Below are 23,920 nucleotides of genomic sequence, written 5' to 3'. Positions count from 1 at the left end.
CGCTCTCCGGCTCGTACTCCTGCTGCAGCGGCTGCTGCTGCGCCCGGGATCCCTCGACCTGGGGCGTCTGCCGGCACCGACGCGACTCGCTCGCGGTGCCCTGCTCCGCCTTATTTTCCTGCAGGCTCCCACACCTTATTAATTCTGTGTCCTCAGAACGCAAGCGCCCCGGGTCGGCGTCGTTTCCGCCCTGAGCCCGGCGGCCGCCTGGGGTCCGGGACAGTGCGGACACGCGGGAGCCCACCGAACGCTTCAGTCAACGAGCGCTTTGTGGCGAAGGGGATGCCCGGCTCGAGGGGCACGGCCTGGGGCAGCCGGCGGCTCGGACCCCGCGCGCACCCTGCGGGCCTCCGCTGTCGCCCTCCGACGCCATCCGGGCCCGCACACCCACGTGGGAGCCGCCCCGCGACCCCCGACCCTGCAGTCCTCGCCTACCTGCGCGTGGCCGCCGACGCGGGCTTCCGGCAGGCGCGCCGCCAAGGTAACACGGTCCCGCCTCCCGGAGCGGCGTCGCCCATTGGCCGAGGCCCGCCCCCATCTGCCCGCCGGCCAACGGCACGCGGGAGCCGCGAGTAGGCGGGTTCAGGCGCAGGCGCGGACTGGCATCGTCATCTCTAGGCGCCGCCGCTTGCTGGGAGCTGCAGGTTGCCTAGCAACCCCCACCCCCACCCTCCCCCCCCCCCCGCTTGCTGGCTGCCAAGACTGGGGAGCCTCACCCGGTTTCCGGCCGCGGGGGCGAGGCGACCCCGGGCCGGGACCCCGACTTGTGTGTCTGGGCGCTTGGGAGTTGTATTAAACATACACATTTGTATGAACTGAAGACACTGTAACGTTAGAACCGTGCACCGGTTTCAGACGCCGCACAGGAGGAGCCCCGGCAATGTGGTCGTCGGCCTAGGGTTCGCGGCCGGCCCGCGGTGAAGGCGTGCGCTCCCTGCCCGGACGACCCCACCTGGGTGATAGGTGCCCGAGTGAGGGGACTGTGGCTGCCTCAGAGCATCTGGGGGTCCGGGAACCAGAGCGCCACGCCGGGCAGGCAGCGCGGGGCCGCAGAGGGAGCAGGTGCAGCTCTGCGGTCCCTCCCCTGCTGCCAGCACCTGGAAAGCGCGGCTCGAGTCACACGCCGCTCTCCCGCGTGCGCAGGTGCGGGCACGTGCAGCCTCGCCGACCTCGGGACGCGCGCAGGTGCTGCTCCGGTCACACGCCGCCTTTGAGCACGCAGGTGCGGGGACGTCCAGCCTGGCTGACTTTGGGAGAAACCGTCCTGCTCTCAAACTGACCCGACCGGCCTTCCGACAACATACAGAAAAGTTTTTATCCACGTACAAGCTTAAATAGTATATAATGTAATGTAAAAATATATAAATAAATGTGTAATGTATTTAGTTTTGCCCTTTTTTTCAGAGCTCTTATATTGTAGGAATAGGTCGTTCAGATCAGCCTCCCATTGAGAACAGCATAAAAAGCTGGCCAAAATATAATCATTTAAAAATAGCTGGTTTCTATGCCATCAGTGTGCTAATTGGATAGTGAAATATCCTAACAGGGGACACAAAGGAAACCCAGAGCACTAAACTTGATGTTCAGCAACACTTTCCACTCAGAGCTCAGTCCATTCTGGAAGAGGCGGAGAACCTGAACAGAGACTTTGATAGCTTGGTGGGCTAGGGCCGCTAAGGGAGAGGGTTCTTGTAATGTCCCATCTTTGAGCTGAGACCCTGAAAGGCTACACCGGGGGAGTGAATATGAACAGAATAGACCAGCCTTGCAGGGACTTCATAAACTCCATATTAGATTATCTCAGTTTCTGAAACTGCAAGTGATCCAGGGTTTATCGTTGCTGCCGCTGGCCTGCTCAAAGAAGAAAGGGTAAAACTGTTCTAGGAGAAAAGTCTAGTATCCTGTGCCCCAAACTACAATTGTCCATATATTATGTCCACCACTCAGTAGAAAACAGCTGTTTACGGAAGACAACACATGATAGAAAACCAAGAAAAAGGAGGTACCATTTTCACTGTACAATGAGTCGCTGACACTCTCAGCCAGCATTATAACTTCACGGGTCTGAAAATGTCCAGTTCCTGATGGACAGCTCCAATCACAGGCTGACGTGACGTCTAAGGCCGGGGAGCACATCAGGAGCTTCTCAGCATGCCGTGTGATTCTCCGCAGCGGAGGGCACAGCTTGGTGCCAGAGACCACACGGCCTCAGAAACACGTATGCGTATCTCCAGCTGCAACGGACCTTCCGAGTTATTTGGCCTCGGCGCAGGACAGCGGAGGCTACGGACTGGATGTCTGCAGAATTTTCCAGTGCTCCGCGCCCCGCTCAAAACCAACAGATTCCAAGTTTCCCAATAAATGAGTGGTGCTCACGTTAACTCTGGTCCGTGCTGCCTCCCACATCCAAAAAGGCTACTTTCCGCTTCTCTGTGGCAGAAAATTGTGTTTGTTTTCGACGTCTGCATTACAAATTAACACAGAACTTATTAGTTTAAGCCCGTAAATTTAGCAGCTTCACCCACAGTCTCTGAGGGGTCAGAAATGCCGGAGCGGCTGAGCCCTGAGAGAAGGTCCCTCACAAAGCCACGAAGCGTCCGCCAGCGCTGTGGTTTTGTCAGAAGGTTTGTCTGGGGGACAGTCCATTTCCAAGCCACACGTGGCTACTGGAAGGACTCACTCCTCACAGGTGATTGGGCTGAGGGACCTCGGTTCTCGCTGGCCATCGGCAAAAGGCCTCCCTGACCTCCTTGTCACATGGGTTCCTGCACAGGGCAGCTCACAAAGCAGCTGGCTTCCCTGGGGCGAGTGAGCAAGAGGGCACACGGGAGGGGAGGCACAGGCTCTTTGTAACCACACACTGGATGATTCTATTCATACGAAATGTCCAGAACAGGCAAGTCCAGAGACCATAGGTTAGTGGTCACCAGGGGCTGGTGGTGTGGAGAGAATGGGGAGTGCTTCGTGGGTACGAGGTTTCCTTTCGGGACGAGAATGTTCTGGAACTAGATGGTGGTGATGACCGCACACTATGAGTGTATTAAATGGTGCTCAATTATTCACTTGGAGATGGTTTTAAAATGGTGAGTTTTGTGTTTCTTACCACCATCATGTTCCTCCATAAACGTGGCTGTTATTCACGACGAAGATGGCTGTGTTCCTTCGCATCTGTGTATTTCCAGCCGCCGCCCCCGCCCAGCCATCTTGGCTGAACTTTGCGGAATACGTAGAACAGTAACAGGAGTCTAAAAGTTAAGACGGCACAAGAAAGTACTGGACCCCTCCCAACACTCCTACCTCATTGTCACCCACCCCATCCAGGTAGCCAGCTTCATCAGTTTCTCGTTTATCCTTCTGTGTTTCTTTTAGCAAAAACAAGCAGATGCGTGGATATTATGACACTTACTCCCCGTTCCCTACACAGAAGGCAGCAGAGCACACGTTCTCCTGCACCATGCTCCTTCCAGCCGACAACGAACCCTGGAAATTTTCTGTCAGTTACAGGCACCCTTTCCTACAGCTTCTCGGGGCCCTGCGGGTGGACTTACCGTGGCTCACGTGGTCAGTACCCATCCACAGGAACCGTCTTCAGCTGTAAACCGAGCTGCGCTCAACCGTCGCGCACACTGGTTTCACTATTGTGGGTGGCACACCTTCAGGATAGGCTCCTGGGGTGGGACTGCCAAATATAGACGAGTTTGGCTGGGTACAGCCAGATTTTCCTCGGTAACGGTTGACGTCTGGCATTCCCACCTGCCACGTGTGGACGTCTCTCTCGCCTACAGCCTTGCCAACAGAGTAGGCTTTCAAGCTTGGATTTCCGCTCATCTAATCTTAATTTGCGTCTCTCCTAACTCAAGTGAGGCGGAACATCCCTTCCTATACCCTGGGGTCATCCTTCTACACTCTTGGGGCGTCGCTCCATCCTTCACCCATCTTCCTACCTGGTCTCCGATCTTTTCCCCCTCAATGTGTACATTTTGTGTACTAGAGACATCAACCTTTACTGGGACATGTGTTGCAGATACTTTGTCCTAGTTTGTCACCTGTGCTTTGGTCCTGAGTATGGCGCTCTCTGCCACGCAACCGTGCTTCGCCACTGTGAACCCTTTTCTTCACCCATCTTACTTTTGGATCATCTTAAGAAAGCCTTTCCCATTCCCAGTTTTGGAGAAGCCTGGCCAAGGTTTCGTCCCATGACCTGTTTGGCTTCGTGCCTTCCATTCACATTTCTTTAATTTTTTTTTTTTTTTACGTTTATCCATTTTTTTTTTAATTTTTTTTTCAACGTTTTTTATTTATTTTTGGGACAGAGAGAGACAGAGCATGAACGGGGGAGGGGCAGAGAGAGAGGGAGACACAGAATCGGAAACAGGCTCCAGGCTCCGAGCCATCAGCCCAGAGCCTGACGCGGGGCTCGAACTCATGGACCGCGAGATCGTGACCTGGCTGAAGTCGGACGCTTAACCGACTGCGCCACCCAGGCGCCCCTACGTTTATCCATTTTTGAAAGACAGAGACAGAGCACAAGCAGGAGTGGGGCACAGAGAAAGAGGGACACAGCAGGCTCCAGGCTCCGAGCTATCAGCACCAGAGCCCGAGGTAGGGCTCGAACCCATGAACCTCGAGATCATGACCTCAGCCAAAGTCGGACGCTCGGCCGACTGAGCCGCCCAGGCGCCCCTATTCCTTCCGCTCACATTTCTGACAAGAGTCCTCGTACGCGTGACGTAAGGACAGACCCGATGCTACCTTTCTCTAAACGGCTATCTTCTTAAATCAACACTGTTGTTCAAAAAGCCCCTCTTGGCTCGTGACTTGAGACGCACCTTCCCTTCCATCACATGCACGTTTCCACACACACTCGGTTTCCTACTTCAGTGCACAGATCCATCCGGCGCTGAGCCTGCAGCACGCTACTCCACGCACTGTTCCACACACCGGGGCTTTACGATGCCCGGGAGGTCGGGGAAGGGCTTTCGCCATCTCCTTTGTCCTTCTTTCACGTGCACTTTGCCATATGAACCGGAGCGTCAGCTCGTCTAGCTCCAGAAACGCGGCTTGTTGGTATTTACATTGGGATCCTCTTAGATTTAAAATTAATCTAGGAAAAACGGAGCTCTTTCGGATGTGGCCTTCCTTTCCAAGAACAAGAGCTGTCTTACTGGGTTGTGTCCACTTTTGTATCTTTTGTGAGTGTTTTAAAGTTTGGTCCGCTATGGATCTTACATAGATCTTAAGTTTCTTCTTAAGTATTTTATCTTTACTGCCACTGCAAACGCGATTTGTCTCTTCCGTTGTATCTTTGGATTATCATGACGGCAATGAAGGTTACTGATTCCTGTCTGTCAGTTTTATATCCTGTTACCTTTTGAAATTCTTTCATCGGAGGAGCTACGTACATTTTATGATCTTAAGGAAGTTGTCTCTCATGTCCTACTTTACTGAACAGTCTGTCGCGGAGAACTGAGATACTCACGTTCCTTTCTCATCGACATCTCTATCCCTTAGAGCTCAGTCTGGGTTCAGTGTTCAGTCTTCCTTCCCTCCCCCTCTCTCCCACTCTGCGGTGTCACCCTGGCGTGGCTTTCCGATCAAACATATGCCAGTGACTCTAAATCCTGTTTCTGGTCTCGACCTCGCCCCCTGGACTTGCTTACCCACCTGCCTAAATGGTTTCTCTACACAGCAGGTCAGTAAGTATCTCGACAGAACACGCTCACAGCCAGGCTTGGGATTCTTCCTTCCAAACCTGTTCCCTTCCTCATCGTGCTTAGCATCCACTGCCCCAACCCAAGTGCCACCGAGAAAAGCGTCCCCACTCCTCTCTGCCCGTCACCTACACATCTTGTTAACACACTCCCCATGTCCCCCACCCCCGTCTAGCCCAGGGCTCCACAACCTAGCACCTGGGCACCCACTCTGCCCTCCTAATGCATTCACCACCTCACAAAGGCCAGAAAGATCACTATTTTTTAAAAAACTCATTAAGCAGTTGGCATTTAAAATTTACTATTTTGGGGGCGCCTGGGTGGCTCAGTCGGTTAGGCGGCCGACTTCGGCTCAGGTCATGATCTCGCGGTCCGTGAGTTCGAGCCCCGCGTCGGGCTCTGTGCTGACAGCTCAGAGCCTGGAGCCTGTTCCAGATTCTGTGTCTCCCTCTCTCTGACCCTCCCCCGTTCATGCTCTGTCTCTCTCTGTCTCAAAAATAAATAAACGTTAAAAAAATTTTTTAATTTACTATTTTGTGAGACAGAGAAAGTGCACATGAGTGGGGGAGGGGAGGAGGGGGTAGAAAGAGAGGAAGAGAGAGAATCCCAAGCAGGCTCCATGCTGTCAGCACAGAGCCCAACGCAGGGCTCAATCCCACCAACCGCAAGATCACGACTTGAACCAAAATCAGGACTCAGATGCTTAACCGGCTGAGCCACCCGGGTACCTCCAGAAAGATCACTTTAGAACGTGGATCGAATGATTATATTTTCCATTTTGAGGGTAAGATCTTCATAATTTTTAAAAGTAATCTCTATGTCCAACTTGGGGCTCAAACTCATCACTCTAAGATCAAGAGTCCCACACCCTACTGACTGAGCCGGCCAGATACCCCCGATGTTTGTAATTTTAAAATTCCCCTAAGGTTTCCTCAGCAACCCACAGCCTCATAGATTCCTTTTACATTTGCCAGGCGGGAGCCTGATACCTGTCTCATAACTAAGCCATGTAATAACGCAGCTATAGAAGTAACAATTTCAAAACCGGGGAGGGAGCACAGCAATTTTGCTGTGTGCTATATTTCTATTACTGCAAAATCATTCTTTGACTAAGAGGTGGTTTTAGAACATAACAGCTCTGGTATTCTTTACCCTGATGGAATTTATACTTTTTTTTTTTTTTAAGTTTATTTATTTGTGGGGCGGGGAGGCAGGAATCCCAAGCAGGTTCCACGCTGTCAGCACAGAGCCCGACACTGGGCTCTATCCTACAAACTGTGAGATGATGACCTGAGTCAAAATCAACAGTCAGACACTCAACCCACTGAGCCACCCAGGTGCTCCTGGAGTTTATGCTTTTATTTTTATTTATTTATTTTTTATTTATTTTTGAGACAGAGAGAGACAGAGCATGAATGGGGGAGGGGCAGAGAGAGAGGGAGACACAGAATCGGAAGCAGGCTCCGGGCTCTGAGCCGTCAGCCCAGAGCCCGACGCGGGGCTCGAACTCACGGACCGCGAGATCGTGACCTGAGCTGAAGTCAGCCACTTAACCGACTGAGCCACCCAGGCGCCCCAAGGAGTTTATGCTTTTAATTTTTTTTTTTTAACGTTTATTTATTTTTGAGACAGAGAGAGACAGAGCATGAACGGGGGAGGGTCAGAGAGAGGGAGACACAGAATCGGAAGCAGGCTCCAGGCTCTGAGCCACCAGCCCAGAGCCTGACGCGGGGCTCGAACTCATGGACCGCGAGATCGTGACCTGAGCCGAAGTCGGATGCTTAACCGACTGAGCCACCCAGGCGCCCCTGGAGTTTATGCTTTTAGAAGCTAACATGTATTTAAACGTGCTTCACTACTCTTTGGACACCCGTAGCACATCACACCGGCGAGGGGTGTTAATGGTGGGGGAGGCCGTGTGGGATGGCATGGAAATGCCATGTGCTTTCTGCTCAATTTGGTGGTGAACTTGAATCTGCCCTAAAAAATAAGTTCATCAATTAAAAAAAGTGAAATCACAGGGGCACCTGGGTGGCTCAGTCGGTTGGGCGTCCGACTTCGGCTCAGGTCACGTTCTCACAGTCCGTGGTTCGAGCCCCGCATCGGGCTCTATGCTGACAGTTCAGAGCCTGGGGCTTGCTTCTGATTCTGTGTCTCCCTCTCTCTGGCCCTCCCCACTCAGGCTCTGTCTCACTCTCTCTCTCTCAAAAATAAATAAACACTAAAGAAAAAAATTTTTTAAAAAGTCAAATCACAAATGATCCTTCCCCAGGCTTATAGTTCAAATAAATAACCATAAGGAGACCTGGCGATTCTGCCACGTCACCAGCCATTTCGGCAGGAACGTGAACCACGCGGATCAAGCCCAACTCCCGCAAAACACTCCTGAGCGCCTCCCCCCCCCCCCCACTAGCCTCTGGCCTCAGATGCAATAAAACTGCTTTCCTAATTGACACAATTTTTCCTAATTTAGCAAAAATTACGGGGATCCCGTTTTCTCCACTTGTTCCTCCTACAAACTCCACCTTGACCCTTGGATGCATAGGTGGATTCCAGGACGGGATAGCTCATCCCGTCCACGTACGAAGCTTACCGCGGGCTCCCCGCACACACACACCACCACGGCGGGTTCCAGGCTCTGGAACAAGTTTGAGGACCCCTGCTTTGGCCAAACCGTGCAAGGCTCACTGCCCTCTGTTAGATGGGGGTGTATGACGGCGGGGGGTGGGTGGGAGGGGACGTGGCCCCACAGACCCAAGAGTCGGCCTGCCGCCGGGGCTCTGTGGTGGGCAGCGCGGGGACCAGCCTGCGGTGGGAGAGGGACGTCACGAACGCCCAGCCAGAGGACAGTCACGATTTCACGTCTCGGCACCATGTCTGTGCCAACACCTGGGGGCTCAACAGAGAGAACCTGACTTTGTCTCTGGCATCCCAGGAGCTTTCTACCTGGCACTACGGAAACAGCAGCCCTTCTGACTGCTCTCGTTCTCCAGGGAACGTTCCCTGAAAGCAGGAAGGGAGACACTTCTCACCGCACTAGGACGGAGGCAAAGCAAAGCCATCCACACACGTCACTTTACTCTGGTTCGGAATATCTCCAGAATGTAAAATGAACCCACTGCTCTGTCTGTCGGCATAGGGTTTTGTTTTCGTTTTTTACAAACCACTTTAAAAGGCTGTTTTTGTAGCATTTATTGCAAGAAAATCTTAGCTAGGGATGCACTCTGAGAACAGGGGTGGAGGTAATAATGCTACAAACGTGGGTGTGGGTAGAGCTCCCCCTAACGTCCTAATGAGAGGGAGGAAGGAGGACCTGCTCGGGCAAAGCAATTAAAAGCAAACTGCAAACCGCCTCTTCACACATTTAGTGAAAGGCACAGCCGGATACTCTCCTCCTCCCTGCACCTTCTACGTGATCCACCGTGATCACGAGTCTTTATATCATCTCAGGAAAACACAGCAAATCAACACCCACCGGGGTCTCTCCAACATTTCCAGATAAGGAAAGTGAGCCCCGTCCTACCCCCGACAGATGAACACAGAGCACAAAACTCAGTGTTACGTTTTTCTCAAAACTGCACGCAAACTTTGAGCGCTAAAAAAATTCACTATGCTAATAGTAACCTCAGTGTTTTCCACGAAAACCTGTACACTTGTGGCTTCTCCAACCCTTGGCACACAGTCACATTCGAATTCTTCCCCCGTCGTGAGAGGCTCAGTGGCACCTGCACGAATGAACTCCCTTAGCTTAAATTCTTCACATGGACGGTTCTCAGAAGATGAGCAACCTTGCTAATTCAAGACGTTCTTTTAGAGTAAAGGGACACCGTGTCTTCATCGGGTTAGGAAAAAACTAAACCAAAGGCAGGTACTGAGGGCATGGAAAACTCCTGATGCTGGGATGACATTTTAGACAACTTAGCACCTTCTACCAAAAGGACATCCTCTTTGGCGCAGCGACACTAACACCAGGAAACCCCTCGCAGGCCGCCCAGAGCTGGGGCCAGACTGCGCAGCTGCTGGAGAACGCGTGCTGGGCTCCCAGGAGGAGGCAGGTGGTGCGGGAGGCAGGTTGGGACCTTGGTATCTGTGGACAACACAGCTGCCTGATGCAAGGGACACTGAGCAGGGAGTCAGCGCCCAGGAGCATGACAAGGAGCCAGGACGCCTCTGCCCTCCCAACCTTTCACACCCTTGGAGCTATCTGAACATCTACTAACAGGACCGGAGGGAAGATCCCAGCCATCCCAACCCCGCCCCCACCCTGGTTCCAGCTCCCGCCCTAGCAGTGGTCCAGAAGCTGATGATCGGCCTTCTGACATAGCCTCAGGCCAAAAATAGACCTAGGCTCCTCACAGGCCTAGGTCATTCCCTCCTCCATCTAATGAGGAAGGCATTTTATCATCTCACACAATCACAAGAACGGGGAGTGCAGGACAGTAAGAATTTTGAGAGAGAGGGGTGCCTGGGTGGCTCAGTCGGTTAAGCATCTGCTTTCGGCTCAGGTCATGATCTCACAGTTCGTGGGTTCGAGCCCCACATCAGGCTCTGTGCTGACAGCCCAGAGCCTGGAGCCTGCTTCGGATTCTGTGTCTCCCTCTCTCTCTGCCCCTCCCCTGCTCACGCTGTTTCTCAAAAACGATTAAAAAAAAAAAGAATTTTGAGAAAGAGAACACTCCTAACTTTTGTTACAGACACACTGCACGACAAAGCGGGCGCGGCAGGCATGAGGTCTCGTTCCTGTGTTATCGCGACTGCTCTTTCTTTGCTGTCGATCGCCTCTCGCTGAGCCTAACTCATGGCTCAAACTCTATCGCAGGTACATGTGTACAAGAGGGAACAGTCAACGCACACGGTCCGGCACAGACCGCGGTCTCGGGCATCCACAGGGGCAAACCCTGTGTTGAGGGGGGCCACCGTCCCATCCCAAGTCAAACCCAAAGACGGAGGCACCAGCAAACTCCTAGGCTGACCGTCCTTCAGGCTTAAATGTGGGTGTTTATCCTTCAGTTCGGATAAGTTCTGTCAGCACCGTCTAACAGAAACGTAAGGCAAGCCACGTACCTGTTTCTAAAGTTTCTAGTAGCCACAGTTAAAAGAAAAATAGATAACATTAACTTTATCGCTTTATCTAATCCATCATATCCAAAATATTTCAATACGTGAATAATCTTTTCAACAATGATGTATTTTATGGTTTGTCTTCAAAGCTCAAGTGTGTTTTCGATTCTCAATTTGGACATTAAGTTTTCATGAGAAAGGCCTGACCTGTATTTAAAATCCAGAACCAAAAAAAATAAATAAATGAAAAATAAATAAAATCCAGAACTGAAAAACCAGATTCACATACCAAAGTTCCTAACGTACTGAAGGATTTTTCTAAAAAGTAAATCAAGTTAACAGCCTTTAAGTTAGATAAAACTAAGAATCCAACCTCCAGCCGGGCTTGCTGCATGTCACATGCTCCAGGCCATCTGTGGCCAGCGACTGCATATCGGACGGCAGGGGTACAGGACAAGTGATTGATCCGAGTAGGCTCCTCAGACCCACAGCATCACCATCAGCTGGGAACTTGCTGGAAGTGCAAATCCCAAGGCCCACTCAGACCCCTAGAACCAGAAACTCCAGGGGTGGGGCCCGGCACTGTTTGAACAAGCCCTCTAGGCGACTCTGAGCACGCCCAAGTGAGAACCAGTGGTCCAGAACAAATGCCACCAAGACAACTTGCAGAAGTTTTGATCACCTATTTGCGGAATGGAAACCGAACAGGAGCCCTTCCCCCCATCGTGTGTTGAAGCTGTAATTGCTTGGATTTTGTTAATCCAGGAAAAAGGGGTGCGCAGGTGGACGACCAGTGGGTTAAGACCGGGACCCGGCTACAAGGACATTTTGCTTCACTGGTTCCCAGCGCCCAGGGTCACCGGGCACAGGGCTCTCTCCTGGAATGAGGCCATCAGTAGGAGCCCAGCATTTATAGTCCGTATGGCCACAAGGCTGCTCTCTCAGAGTGGGGGCCGCCTTTGAACACGGGCCCTTAGCCAAGTAGGCCCGAGGCCTCCCCCTTCTTCTGGGCTCCAGGGGCAGTCACCATGGAAGCCACTGATAAAGACAGAGTGCCATCAGCTGTGCGGGTATGTAAGGGACAGAGGCCTCCACAGTGCCAGGTTCTTGCGGGACTCAGGCCGGGTAATACTCAGACCCTTTGCTCTCCACGTCACTTCATTTGGGGGCAGGGTGGAGGAAGCAGGGGCTGGCGCGGTTTAGCCAAGCTCAGAATATCGATACCCTTCTGTTTGTTTTGCCAAAATTTGCACATTCTACTGGAAAAGTTTTAATGACATTCCAGACTGTTTGCCATGAGAAGCGTAAAGGCACTACAGCACAAACCCGGTCTGTGAAGTTAAAATACGCAACACAAGCTAATGTCTCCGTGTGGACGGAGTCACATCATCTCTTCAGTTTCCATCTGAAAGAGAACAAAACAACAGCTTATTTTTTTAGGTCCATCTTGACTAACCCGGAGCAGTTGATCATATGAGAGATGTGTATTTCAGAAACGGCTACAAAACGCCAACCGTGTGATCCGCTCTGTGCTGGAATAAATTGCACTGATAATCCGGAGCTCAAGAAAGCTCCAATCCAGACCCTCGATCACCCTGCCTAGTCTAAGCCGTGTGCCAGGAGTACGTAACTCGGAGGACAGAATTTGAACCGCTCAGTTAGTACCTGTACTGCACCGACTTTTCTGTGCTCGCCCGACAAGAACCGCCACGCCCAGGACAAGGCAAGTGTATCTGTGCACGCCGTTCGGACCAGTACCTGGGTCGCTGAGCTAGCCAACTGGAAGACGACGTATTCAGGGCTCCCGACGGCTTGGCTGGCTCGGAATCAGAGGCTCTGGCAGCTGCACACCTACACAGAAAGGTTGGACCAGCAGTCACGACCCCTCCGTCGGCTCACCCGGAGAGCCACGTGCTCGGTTAGGGAGCCAGGGCACTCACCCGTCGACCCGGCTCGGGCACAGACAACGCGGGAAATAAGCAGAAACTAAAAGACGGTTACCCTTCCGCTTTCCTTCCACAGCAGGTTTAGGCAGATGTTTCTACTGACTTGAGGAAGGTGCTCTCGGTTACACTACCAGCGAGTGGGTCGAATCGTGTCCTCACAGAAAGATAGGCCGACGCGTCTTAAATGGGACCTCAGAACGTGATGTTTGGAAGTAAGGCCATCGGAGATGTAATCAGCGGAGATGGGCTCAGAGTGGAAAAGGGTGGGGTCCTAATCCAATATGACTGTGTCCTCATCAAAAAAAGACGCCCCAGGGCGCCTGGGTGGCTCAGTTGGTTGGGCATCCGACTTCGGCTCAGGTCACGGGCTCTGTGCTGACAGCTCAGAGCCTGGAGCCTGCTTCAGATTCTGTGTCTCCCTCTCTCTCTGCCCCTCCCCCGCTCACGCTCTGTCTCTCTGTCAAAAATAAACAAATATTAAAAAAAATTTTTAGAAAAAAAAAAAAGACGATGCCTGGACAGCGACACATAAGGAAAACCCGTGTGACAGAGAGGTTGGGGAGAGGCAGCCTGCAAACCACCCACAGTGGGGGGAGCGGCCCGGAGTGGCATCTCCCCAGAACCTCGGGGAGGAACCCGCCACACCCCCATCTTGGACTCCAGCCTCCAGAGCAGGGAGACGATGAACTTCTGTGGCGTACGCAGCCCAGGCCGTGGTACTTTGCTCTGGCGGCCACAAGAAAACAACACAACTAGAATCCAACTTTAATTTAGATTATATTTATCCAAGTCTCTACAACAAATATTTCACGTCAACAACTTAGTTCAGTGCAACGCTCAAAGGTACCCTATCCCCACCGTGAGGGTTCCGGGTCCGTGTACGCGGGCCAGCACGTCCCAGCTCAGCCGTTCTGCTCACCCGGCTACACTGACGGCAAGGTTCCCGCGTGGGCAGCTGTGATCCAGAGGGTGTCTACGCTGAATATGGAAACTGCCATGGCACTGGTCACAAATCACCTGCAGCATGTCCTTCTTGCACCCCTCTTTTGAGCGCCGGCGTATAAAAATCTGAGAAAGCAAGGGTTGCTTTAATGTTTCTTTTTTTTATTGTTTTAAGTAATCTTTCCACCTAACATGGGCTTGAACTCATAACCCTGCTGTCAAGAGTCACATGTCCCACCGACGGAACCAACTGGGCATTTCAATTGCTTCCATAAGCAATTATTTAACAAACACCCAATAAGACTGCCAGCATTTAAATAGAATCAGTTCTTAGCTACAAGAAATAAAAATGCCAAGACTTTACACAAACATCTTACTGTCGGGCAAACGCAGATACCAACTAAAAGGTTTTGGCAAGTAATAGAAAGCAGTGCGTTAAGTCGGTCTTCACATGAGGCACCTGGACGTGTCCTCAGCAAAAACCCTTCAGACCTAGGAGAGTTCGGAGTGGGGACTGGGGACGGAGGGAAGGAGGCCAAGCCCATGGCATGGCGCACAGTCCCACCGAGGGGAGCTGACTCGGGAGGCTCTGGGGACATTCCAGGGAGCTGAAGATCTATAGCCCCTATTCCCATCAGTTACTGATGGGTTTTTTTGTTTTCTTTTAACGGGAGGGAGTGGTATAAACTCCCAGGCACTGCTGACGCCGTGAGCTAAGGACGGCAGCCAAGAGATGCTCACTTAGTGGCCCAAGGGCAGCCTTCCGGCAAGGACGGGCAGCTGTGGACTGCCTCAAGTTACCTGAGCATGCGCAGCCAGTGCAGGGAGCAGAGGGCCTGCTTCAGGGGAGCAAAGGAGGGCATGCCCGCCCTGGGGTGGGCTTGGGTCATGAATCTGCGGTGAGCCAAGAAAGAGGAGGGCCTTGTCAGTGCGGGGGGAAAGCAGAGCGAGGGGAGCTGTGGTCTTGTATAGACGCAGGGAGGTTTTAGCAGAGCTCCCAGAGGGCCTGAAGGGAAAAGCACACCACTATATGGCCAGAGCAGCGTGAACAAAACGGGGTTGTGGGGAGACTGGGGTCGGCTGGTCAAGAAAGGGTTCTGTGTGCTGGGCTACTCTCTCGCGTTGGAGGCTGAAAGCAGCAAGGGGTTAATAGGCTTTCTGCTTACTTCTTGCAATCACTGCGTACGGAGCAAAAGCAGGGCGTCTCAGAAACACAACCGAGTAACCTGGGAGGGCCTTCGGGAAGGGCGAGCTGCGGAGCTGGCCCAGACCGGCCCCCGGAAGGCCCGAGAGGCTCTGAGAAAGTGCGGGCCAAGAGGAAAGGGCACGTAGACACGTGTCTTCTACCGAAGGCAAGGTCAGTTTGAGTCTCCTTGAAACGACAGGAAACAGATTTTTTGGAAAGGGATAAATCCACAAGATTGAGAGAAAAAAGAGTTACGAGGGTTTAGAGAAAAAAGCACCCGACAACAATGAACCTGGCAAAGTGAGAAAGCCAAATTGTGAGCTGGTGGGGAAAGTCAAGAAGCACCCCTCTTCATGAAACAAAACCCTCAAAGGCTCAGACGTCAGCAGTGCCGGCAGGTGAGGGTGACGTGGGAGCACAATGGGAGAAGGCGAGAATCAGACCTCCACCCAATGCTGGCACAAGACGGATGCTCCGCAGAGGGTCTCACAGAGGCTCTGGCCTGGGGAGCGACGGGCAGGAGGACCCCCACAAACATGGGAGGGGCACGCAGAAGGCAGCAAGGAGCTTGTGCTCCACGAAGGGGAGAGGCGAGTGCTCTGTCCACCTGGCTCCATGATTCCGGAAGCCAGAGTGTGCTCTCCCCAGGCAGGGAACAGAACAGAACCCCACCTTCTCCAGGGAACCTGATCAGCCTAAGAGAAAGACCCCGAAGTCCTAGGGCTCCATGGTTTCCCGAGAAAGTGGGCCGGGCAGATGCCCCAGAGCAAAGGCCAGAGTTCACACTGCACCAACTGCGAGTGAGCAGCCAGCAGATCGGGCACGGAGGAGGACATCTACTGTGACGCACAGGAAATACCCTGGACGCAGATTTCACAGGGAAAGAAAACCTCAGGGGGCAAAAAAGGAGACCGATCCAGAAAGTGCAGCGCCTAAGGAACAGAAGGCTAGAGAATATCAAAGAATCCAAACTCCAGTCGGAAGCGCTGGCATTTCCGGTTTGGAAGGGCCCACTGCCTGCCTAGTGTGACAGATGAAGAGGGATCTACACCAGGAACACTCGACGCGAAGCTTCCAAACTCTGGGACGAGGGGGACATCCTCCAACTGCCAGAGGCAAAACCGGCCCCACAAAGGACCGCAGTAGAACAACTACACAGAACTGTCTACAGCAACAGCGTAAGTGAGGAAATGAACAGGGTAAGTACCCAAATGAAGAATTCAGAGCCTGGCTGCTACCTCATGCAGCTAAGCCAGAGGAAACCAAGAATGAAGATCTGTCGAGGTACACGGCCTCCATTTATCTATCTTCCACAGTCCTTCCCGGGGAGCAGCGGGGGCATGCGCCTCCCCCCACATCAGGGAAAAACTAAGAAAAAAAACACGAGACACAGAAAGTAGGGCAACTTGGATCTAGCCTTGAGAGAAATACAGACAGAATCGCTCAGCTGTGTCCTGAGAGAGCCGAGCCCCGGAAGGCCTGTGCAGGGACCCCACTCGTCTCCGGGGCGGGGCGGGGGCGGGCAGCCAGACAGGTGACAGCATAGCAACGGGGCCGGTAGCCCATGCTCAGCCTACACCGTGCCGAACCAGCTAACGATACCCACGACTACGAGGGAATAAGACAAACCCAAGACACAACAGCGCACACACCTGGAGGAAAGGACGGACCCCAAGCGACCAAGACCGGTGAGGAGAATGGGGGCTGCTATTTTCGCTGGCATGATTTACTCCAAGTGAACAAACGTACAACTCTCACGAAGAACGCTGCAAGGTCAAATTGTATATATCCTTTTACGTTTCACTAGGAGCAGCTAATAAAAGCTCACCTTAACCAAACGGTTCTAGAAACCACATTAGCTCTTCACTTTGGGAGAAAAAGTATGAAATTCCTATAGAAGCAGCAGATCCTAGCAGAGACTCTCATATTTAGAAAATACGTCCCCGTATCTGTAAAAGCCCATGCCGTCCACTACTCGGGGAAGCACTGACGTCACTAAGGTTTCATCTGTAAGCAGACGATTAGGACTGCGGATCATAGTTAGATAATGGACCTTTCCCCCCTACGGAAAAAAATCCCCATTCACAGAGTGGACAGAATTTGTCCTCACCTTCTCTTTCTTCCGAGGATGGCAGCTACACTCTCAATCAATGTGCTCACCAACCACCACATCTGGGATCTCTCCCTTTTTTACCGGTACTGGTTCGTTACAAAGTGGGCACGCCGGGACCCGAACGTCCCAAAAATAATGATATAAAATCATATTCCAGATTCAGACAAAACTCACAAAAGGAAAAGGTATAGTGCATCGAAAATCAAATAGAGGACAAGCACGGATGTTCCGACTGTTCATTAGAAGACGGCGTGGTTACCCCTGAGGATGAATAGTAAGGCTTCCGTACAGATTCAGGACAGGAAGCGGAATCCAGTAGAATTTAAACCTAACAGACTGTTAACCAGCTGTGGACACGGCCCTGAGACGGTGAAAGTCAGCCAAAGAAAAGCTGGTGAAACGGATCTGGTCTCAGGGCAGCAGGGCCGTTCATCCAGCACCGCCCCGGCAGGTGGGGAGCCAGCCCGGACACCTCCGGAACAGAGAGAACGGGAGAGAACACTACCGCGAACACCCTCCGGCTCCCTTCAACTGCCAGCAGCCCGCCTGATCCTTTTGTGGCTTTCACCCACAGGGAGACGCACGCGGCTGACTGGAGAGCACACAGCTAGGCTGAGCTCTCAGGTTCATTAACAGCCACCCAAGCAGACGGCGGGGGAGGGGCTCTATAGGGAAGAACCAAGCGCCCAGCAGATGTGCGCCCAGCAGTTAAAAACCTCAGAGCCAGGGCAGGAGCTAAGGAAACTAAGCTCAGCAAGAAAACGGACGGACGTGACAACTGACATCCAAACGTGTCATCACAGAGGGAGGAGGCCTGCCGTGTGGGTCAAGCCGCAGGGTCGCCAGGAACACTCCCTCAGTTGACAACTCTGTGCCAAATAAGGCATTACTACTGATGTCTAGCCAGACTCTCCCTATCTAGGGACGTGGGGAGGTCAAGCTAACAAATCAACTGGATAGTTTGGCCTAGTCATCGGGGCCTGGTAAATAGGAGTCACCCTCCCCCGCCCCCCCAATGACCTAGAAAACACTGGAAGGTCAGACCCCAGCCAACACTAATGAAAGCATGTAATAATGCTAATAAGTCATTCACCTTTCTAACTGCCACCTCAAGGAAGCAACACTCGGGCTATAGAGTTCACTAAAATAACCTCTGAATCGGGCACCTGAGCGGCTCAAGCGGGGGCACCTGATGGGTTCAAGCTCCGCACCGCGCTCTGCACTAACAACGTAGAGCATGCTTGGGATTCTCTCTTTCTCTCTCTCTCTCTCTCTCTCTCTGCCCTTCCCCTGCTCATGCTCTCTCAAAATAAATAAACTTAAAAAAAAAAAACACAAAACCTCAGAACCACCAGAAACAAAACGAATACAGGTCAAGAGCCACCTGCAAAGCCAATAACAAGGTGTCACTCCTTCGGACTCATGCACGTGGGTCTTCTTAGAGTCCCCGTCTTCCTGTTTCTACAATGTACTATTTGCCACTGAACAGCGGCTGTGAAGTCACCCAAATAAACTAGCGTTTTTAATGGCTTCCAGATTAGGTTCTTTGTCAAATATTAACCATTTCTGGCACTTCACAAAGACACCACTATGCTCTTCGTTAGCATGATGAATCAAAGGAACTGAATACTTTCACACGCAAAATAAACTTTCAAGGTTTGGATACAACAATTTGACTTCAAGAGCCCCTGAAAATAAAATCTCTTGCTTTAGAGCTGTGCCATCCAGACATTCTTGTGATGGTGGAAACATGCCGTATCCGCACCACCCATGGCCACACGTGGTGGCCGAGCACCTGGAATATGGCTAGTCTGATGGCGAAACCAGATTTTAAGTCTTACTTCATCCGAATGAGATTATTAGTTCTACGTGGCAAACATCTACTATTCGGACACCATAGCTTTAGACAACAAAAGCTAGAATCTTTGAAATAAAATACGATCAATTACCTTCTCGAATGTATATGGACATTTATGTGCAGCACAAGTAAAATGGTCTTTATGGAAATCTTGTTTACATGCATCGCATTGTAACGGAAGAAAATCTAAAAACAAACAAAAAACAAACACCAAAAAAACAATGAAGTGTTCTAAAGATTAGGATGAAAAAATTATAGATCACGTTAAACAGGTATTTACGTACGGTCAGTTCTTTATACCTATCGAATACATCTTTGAAGTACCACAGGTGAGAAAAAAATTGGGGACCATGACTTTCACAATGACAGCGGTTCTGAAGAACCTAACCTGTGAAGCTGTCTTTTCAAAAGAACCCCATCCCATGTAGTCCCACAAATATTTAAGCAGCACACCTGTATCCACCTGGCCTTGGCCCTGGTTCCTGGCCTTCAGAAGAGGCTACGTAGCGATGGTGACCAGAACCTGGACCTCAGGCCGACCTCCCAACACTGAAGAGCTAATTAGAAAAACGGCCAGGGGCGCCTGGGTGGCTCAGTCGGTTGAGTGTGGCCAGATTTTCAGTCACCAGCGTTCCTAACTTCCAGCTGATGAAAACGAACAGACTTGCTCTGTAGGAAGCCTTCGGTGTGCAACTGACCCCCCGGCCCCTGCAGGGGACTAAAGCGTCACAAATTCTTGCGGAGACACGAGGCGTTTCGGTACAAGCACTGGCTCATTCAGAATCACCCCTGTCGCGAGAGCGATGGTTTCTTGCTCCTTCAAATCCCTACTCGAGAAAGCTCCCCCCGAATTCAGGTGTGCATTAAACCACTTGGACTCGCAGGGACAGGCGTTTCCCATATTCAATTCCCACAACTGCCCGCAACGAGTTGGGGCACAGTTTCACCCGCTGAGTATACTTGTTGACGTAAGCCAAGTGTCGCCGGGTGCTAAGCCCCATTAGCTCGCGCCGCTACCCCGGAGAGACTCAGCTCTGCCCCTGCTGAGCCCCTCAACTCCCTCCCGCGGAGAGCTGACTCAGGACTGGCTCCCCGACGACAGCAACCCGGGGGTGATGAGGGAGGACAAGCCGTTCACCCCCGGTGGAAAACGGGCCGACAAGCGAAGCTACCGCCCCGAAGGGGAAACCTCGGTCCGCACCGCGCCTCCCGAGGCCCCTTGCACGGCCCGGCCGCCGCAGAAGCCGGGTCCCCCAGGGGCTTTTCCGCACCTCCCCGTCGGCCCCCTCCCTGCCGGGGCGGGGCCGCCGCGCGGTGCCTGGCCCGCGCGGGCCCGTCCCCTTTCCCACGCCCCCGGGGCGGGAACGCTGCAGCCCCTGCCCCGGCGCGGGCCCACTCCCGGCAGCACGGCGGCCCGGGAAGCCCTTCCCCGGGGGATGCCCCCGGCCCGGCGCCGCACCTGGCTCTCGATCGGGACCCGGGCGGCCGCGGAGGCGACCGGAAGGCGGCGCAGACGGGAAGCCGGCTCCCCCCTTCCGACAGTCAGCCGCGGGGGACGAGACCAAAGGGGAGGCTGAGGAAAAGGGGCTCCGGGGCGCGGCAGGGAGCCGACCGGCCCGCGGGAGAGCGAGGCGTCTCGCGGCGCCAGCGCCCCCGGCCCCGCCATTCATCCGCCGCCGCGGCTCCGGGGAGCGCCCGGCGCGCCCCGATGACGTCAGCGGCCGGCCCCTCCCGCCCCCGCCGCCCGGGCCCCGTCGGCCCGCCCACTCCTCGCTCCTCCTCCCCCTTCTGGAACAGTCCGGCCGCTTCCCCCGCCCGCTCGGTCGCCGAGAGCCGGCTGCGCGCAGGCGCACTGGGCCGGCCGCGCGGCGCGGCGCGGGAAAGCTGTGTCGGGGCGGCCGAGGCCGCGGCGCCGGGGCTGAGTGGAGGCCGGCGTCGCGCGGGGCCGCGCACGGAGGGCCCGAGTCCGCGCCGCAGAGGGGCCGCCGCGAGGTACGGAGCCGGGGCGGGGGCTTCCCCAGCGGGAGAGAAGGGCCCGGCCCCGGGGAGACGACGCCCGGCGCGGCCTCGGCGGCGCCGCCGGTGCCGCCGCGTCCGCGCGCTTGTGGCCTGTGCTGCTCCCTCACCGCGTCCGCGTGCTTGTCTCCTTCCTTGTCCCCTCAACGTGTCGCCTTTTCCTCACCCCTTTCCTCTCACTGTATCAGTTTGTTCCGCCGCCACGTCCCCTGACTTGTCCCCTTAGCGGATCCCCTTTCCACGTCCCGGTACTTGTCCCCTTAGTGCCTCCCCGTGTCCCCGGCCGTGTCACCTCCCTGGGCCTCTCTCCGTGTCCTCTTACTTGTCCCGCCTCGCCATGGCCCCGCACTCCGTCGCCTCCCTTGCTCAGCCCCTCCCCCCCCGCCCGCCGCAAACGAGCCGCGGTTGGTTTTCTCTCTGGGAGCGCGTGGCTCTGTGGGGTCCCAGCAGACTGGCTCGGCGCGTGCTGTCGGGCCGCGGGGTTCACCGCCCCGGTGCCTGTGGTCACAGCCAGCCGTCGGTCCCTAACCTTGTTTTACGTGTGTTTCTGTTTGAAGACAACTTGCGTTGCCGTGTCGTTGGTTCGTTCGCGTTGAGGTCGCGGCCCGCGCCGCGCCGTGACTCGTGCCCGAACCCGGGCCCGTTCGCCGCTGATCTCCGTGCGGTGCGTCGCGGCCTCCTGTGCTTAGGAAACTGGACGGCGCGCGGGCTCCCGCCTGGGGCCGCTTTAGACGGCAAGATTACCGCCAGAGAGCACAAACGTGGGACGACCGTGACCCTGAATAGGCTGCGGAACGGACACCTAACCGTATCGGAGGCGAAACACGAAAGAAGGCGCGCGTCGTCCTGTGTGACCTTGGCGGGGAGTGCGTTCGTTCCCCGGGCCGCTCGAGTTGTTCGCCATCTGCACACGTTTGCGAGCAGCTGCCCCGGTCCCGCAAGTGTTGCTTTTGGAGTTGCAAACAAACGTCCCACGTAGGCAACGTGACACGCGTGGGATGCACAAATGAGAGTCTGGGGGGGGGGTGGTGTATCTGTACGGGCACATGCCCATTTTTTTAGGCTTTTTCTGAGCCATTTGCGAGTATGCCGGGGGTGCCCCGTCCCCCCCCCCCCCCCCGCAATTTGTGTGCGTGTGCCCGAAAGCAGACGTTCCTGCATCACCATCCGTAGGCGTCCACATGAGGAGATCAGTATCAAGACAGCATTAAGGTCCCATCCACGGCCTCCATTTGGATTTTGCCAACGGTGTCCGCCTCTCTTTTTCTTTCCTGCTCCAGGGTCCCGTCCACGATCACATGTGCGGCCTCCTCCCTGCTGGGACGGGCCCTCCGTCCTTTCTGTCCCTGACACTTTTTATTAAAGGCCACAGGTTTTTCTTACACGTGAGATGACTGCGACGACTCGGGGTCCACGGATGTTTCCTCCGGACCAGATTCAGGTCATGTTTTTTAGATTTTTTTTTTTAACGTTTATTTATTTTTGAGACAGAGAGAGACAGAGTGTGAACGGGGGAGGGTCAGAGAGAGAGGGAGACACAGAATCTGAAACAGGCTCCAGGCTCTGAGCTGTCAGCACAGAGCCCGATGTGTGGCTCGAACTCACGGACCGTGAGATCGTGACCTGAGCCGAAGTCGGACGCTTAACCGACTGAGCCACCCAGGCGCCCCTCAGGTCATGTTTTTTAGTAGCAATGCTGCAGGAATGGTGCCGTGCTGCGACCCACCCTATTGTGGGTGATACCTCGATTACCTAGTCATGTGGATGGCTGCTAGGTTTCTCCTTTTTGTCACTGGTAAACTGGTTAGTATTTCGTAGGCAGTTACTCTGAGATGCCACCATTATTCTTCATCAGCCTTTGCCCGACAACCTTTAGCCGCGTCAGTGACTTCTGCCTTGATCACTATGATCGTTGTCAGATAGCGCTTTTTCCTTTTTTTAAAGTAAGCTCTACGCTCCATGTGGGCCTTGAACTCACGACCCCGAGATCAGGAGTCACGTGCTCTACCGACTGAGCCAGCCAGGTGCCGTCCAGATAGTGCTTTTTAAAATTTCCATCGTTCCTTTTACGTTTGTTATTTGGCATTCTATAAGGGAGATATTTCCCTTTCGTTTGTTTTTTTAATCCATTTATTTGTATCAGTGTATACTTGTGGATTTCTCTTTTATTCAGTGGGTCATGTTCTGTTGCTGTCGTTTTTTAAAGTTTACTTATTTTTGGGAGAGAGCGCGCATGGGAGGGGCGGAGAAAGGGAGAGAGACAATACCAACGTGATGTCAGCACAGATCCCGACCTGGGGCCCGAACTCACAAACCGTGAGATGACCTGAGCCCAAACCAAGAGTCACTTAACTGACTGAGCCACCCAGGTGCCCCTGTTGCTGTTATTTATTTTGATGGCCAGAGAGCCCCGTGCAGCTGGCTCTTGAGTCCTTTTGATGTGTCCCTTCCTTGCTCCCTTCCTTGACTTTTGGTACAAGATGCCCCAGGCTCATTTTTTACTCTTCCTGCTGCAGTGCTGGAATCAACCATTTCTCCAAGGAGCATTGTTCCTTTTTAGCGGAGGATGGTATTTAGAAATCAAGATTTGAGTGTGTGGTGTGCCTATTGCTACAAGGGTGTCGTTGCTTCTAGGCCTTCTCAGCAGACATGGGCCGGGAAATGTATGTATATTTGCTCACGTATAGGAAAACATCCGTATTCTTACCTTCAATTCCAATCCAACACCTCAGGATTTTTCGAATTTTCTCTTTTTGTGTTTGTAAATAACTCCTCCAGCAATAAAAAACCTGGGTTTCGTTATTCTATTTTTTTTTTTTACTTTTTTCAATGTTTATTTTTTCAGAGAGAGACAGAGTGGGAGTGGGGCAGGGCAGAGAGAGAGGGAGACACAGAATCCCAAGCAGGCTCCAGGCTCTCAGCTGTCAACACAGAGCCCGACGCGGGGCTCGAACTCAAGAACCGTGAGATCATGACCTGAGCCAAAGCCAGATGCTCAACTGACTGAGCCACCCAGGTGCCCCACATTATTCTATTTTCTGGTTTTTTGGTCTATTTATTTGCTTGATGTAACAGACCACTCTGGCT

The 23,920-nt window shown here is 53.4% G+C and overlaps 2 protein-coding genes and 2 long non-coding RNA genes across 4 annotated transcripts in view; 1 reads left to right on the top strand and 3 right to left on the bottom strand.

Annotated features, from left to right (window-relative positions):
* CUNH7orf50 (chromosome unknown C7orf50 homolog) overlaps positions 1 to 537 on the bottom strand; it is a 109,248-nt gene extending 108,711 nt beyond the window's left edge. The window contains exon 1 of the mRNA XM_053894043.1: positions 436 to 537. Coding sequence (XP_053750018.1) covers positions 436 to 518 — 83 coding nt within the window. The 5' untranslated portion in view covers positions 519 to 537. The remainder of the gene's footprint in view (positions 1 to 435) is intronic.
* Positions 538 to 11,440: 10,903 nt separating this feature from the next.
* LOC128774736 (uncharacterized) lies at positions 11,441 to 13,171 on the bottom strand. Its single transcript, XR_008419176.1, has 2 exons — positions 12,531 to 13,171; positions 11,441 to 12,177 (listed from the first exon to the last, which is right to left on the bottom strand). It is a non-coding gene; the product is annotated as an uncharacterized LOC128774736 (long non-coding RNA).
* Positions 13,172 to 13,265: 94 nt separating this feature from the next.
* Positions 13,266 to 19,818, bottom strand: ZFAND2A (zinc finger AN1-type containing 2A). The gene is given in 4 exon segments (XM_053894245.1): positions 13,266 to 13,786; positions 16,957 to 17,086; positions 18,910 to 19,052; positions 19,690 to 19,818. Coding segments are annotated over 4 exon segments (555 nt in total). The 3' UTR covers positions 13,266 to 13,633.
* A 2,207-nt stretch (positions 19,819 to 22,025) lies between these two features.
* LOC128774699 (uncharacterized) lies at positions 22,026 to 23,635 on the top strand. Its single transcript, XR_008419095.1, has 2 exons — positions 22,026 to 22,274; positions 22,508 to 23,635. It is a non-coding gene; the product is annotated as an uncharacterized LOC128774699 (long non-coding RNA).
* The last annotated feature ends 285 nt before the right edge of the window (positions 23,636 to 23,920 follow it).

This window comes from Panthera pardus, unplaced genomic scaffold, assembly GCF_024362965.1.
Source record: "Panthera pardus isolate Hobbes unplaced genomic scaffold, ASM2436296v1 HiC_scaffold_4, whole genome shotgun sequence".
In the NCBI taxonomy this organism is placed as follows: domain Eukaryota; kingdom Metazoa; phylum Chordata; class Mammalia; order Carnivora; family Felidae; genus Panthera; species Panthera pardus.
Note: the sequence above shows the minus strand (reverse complement) of the source record. Positions and strands in the feature narration are given on the sequence as shown.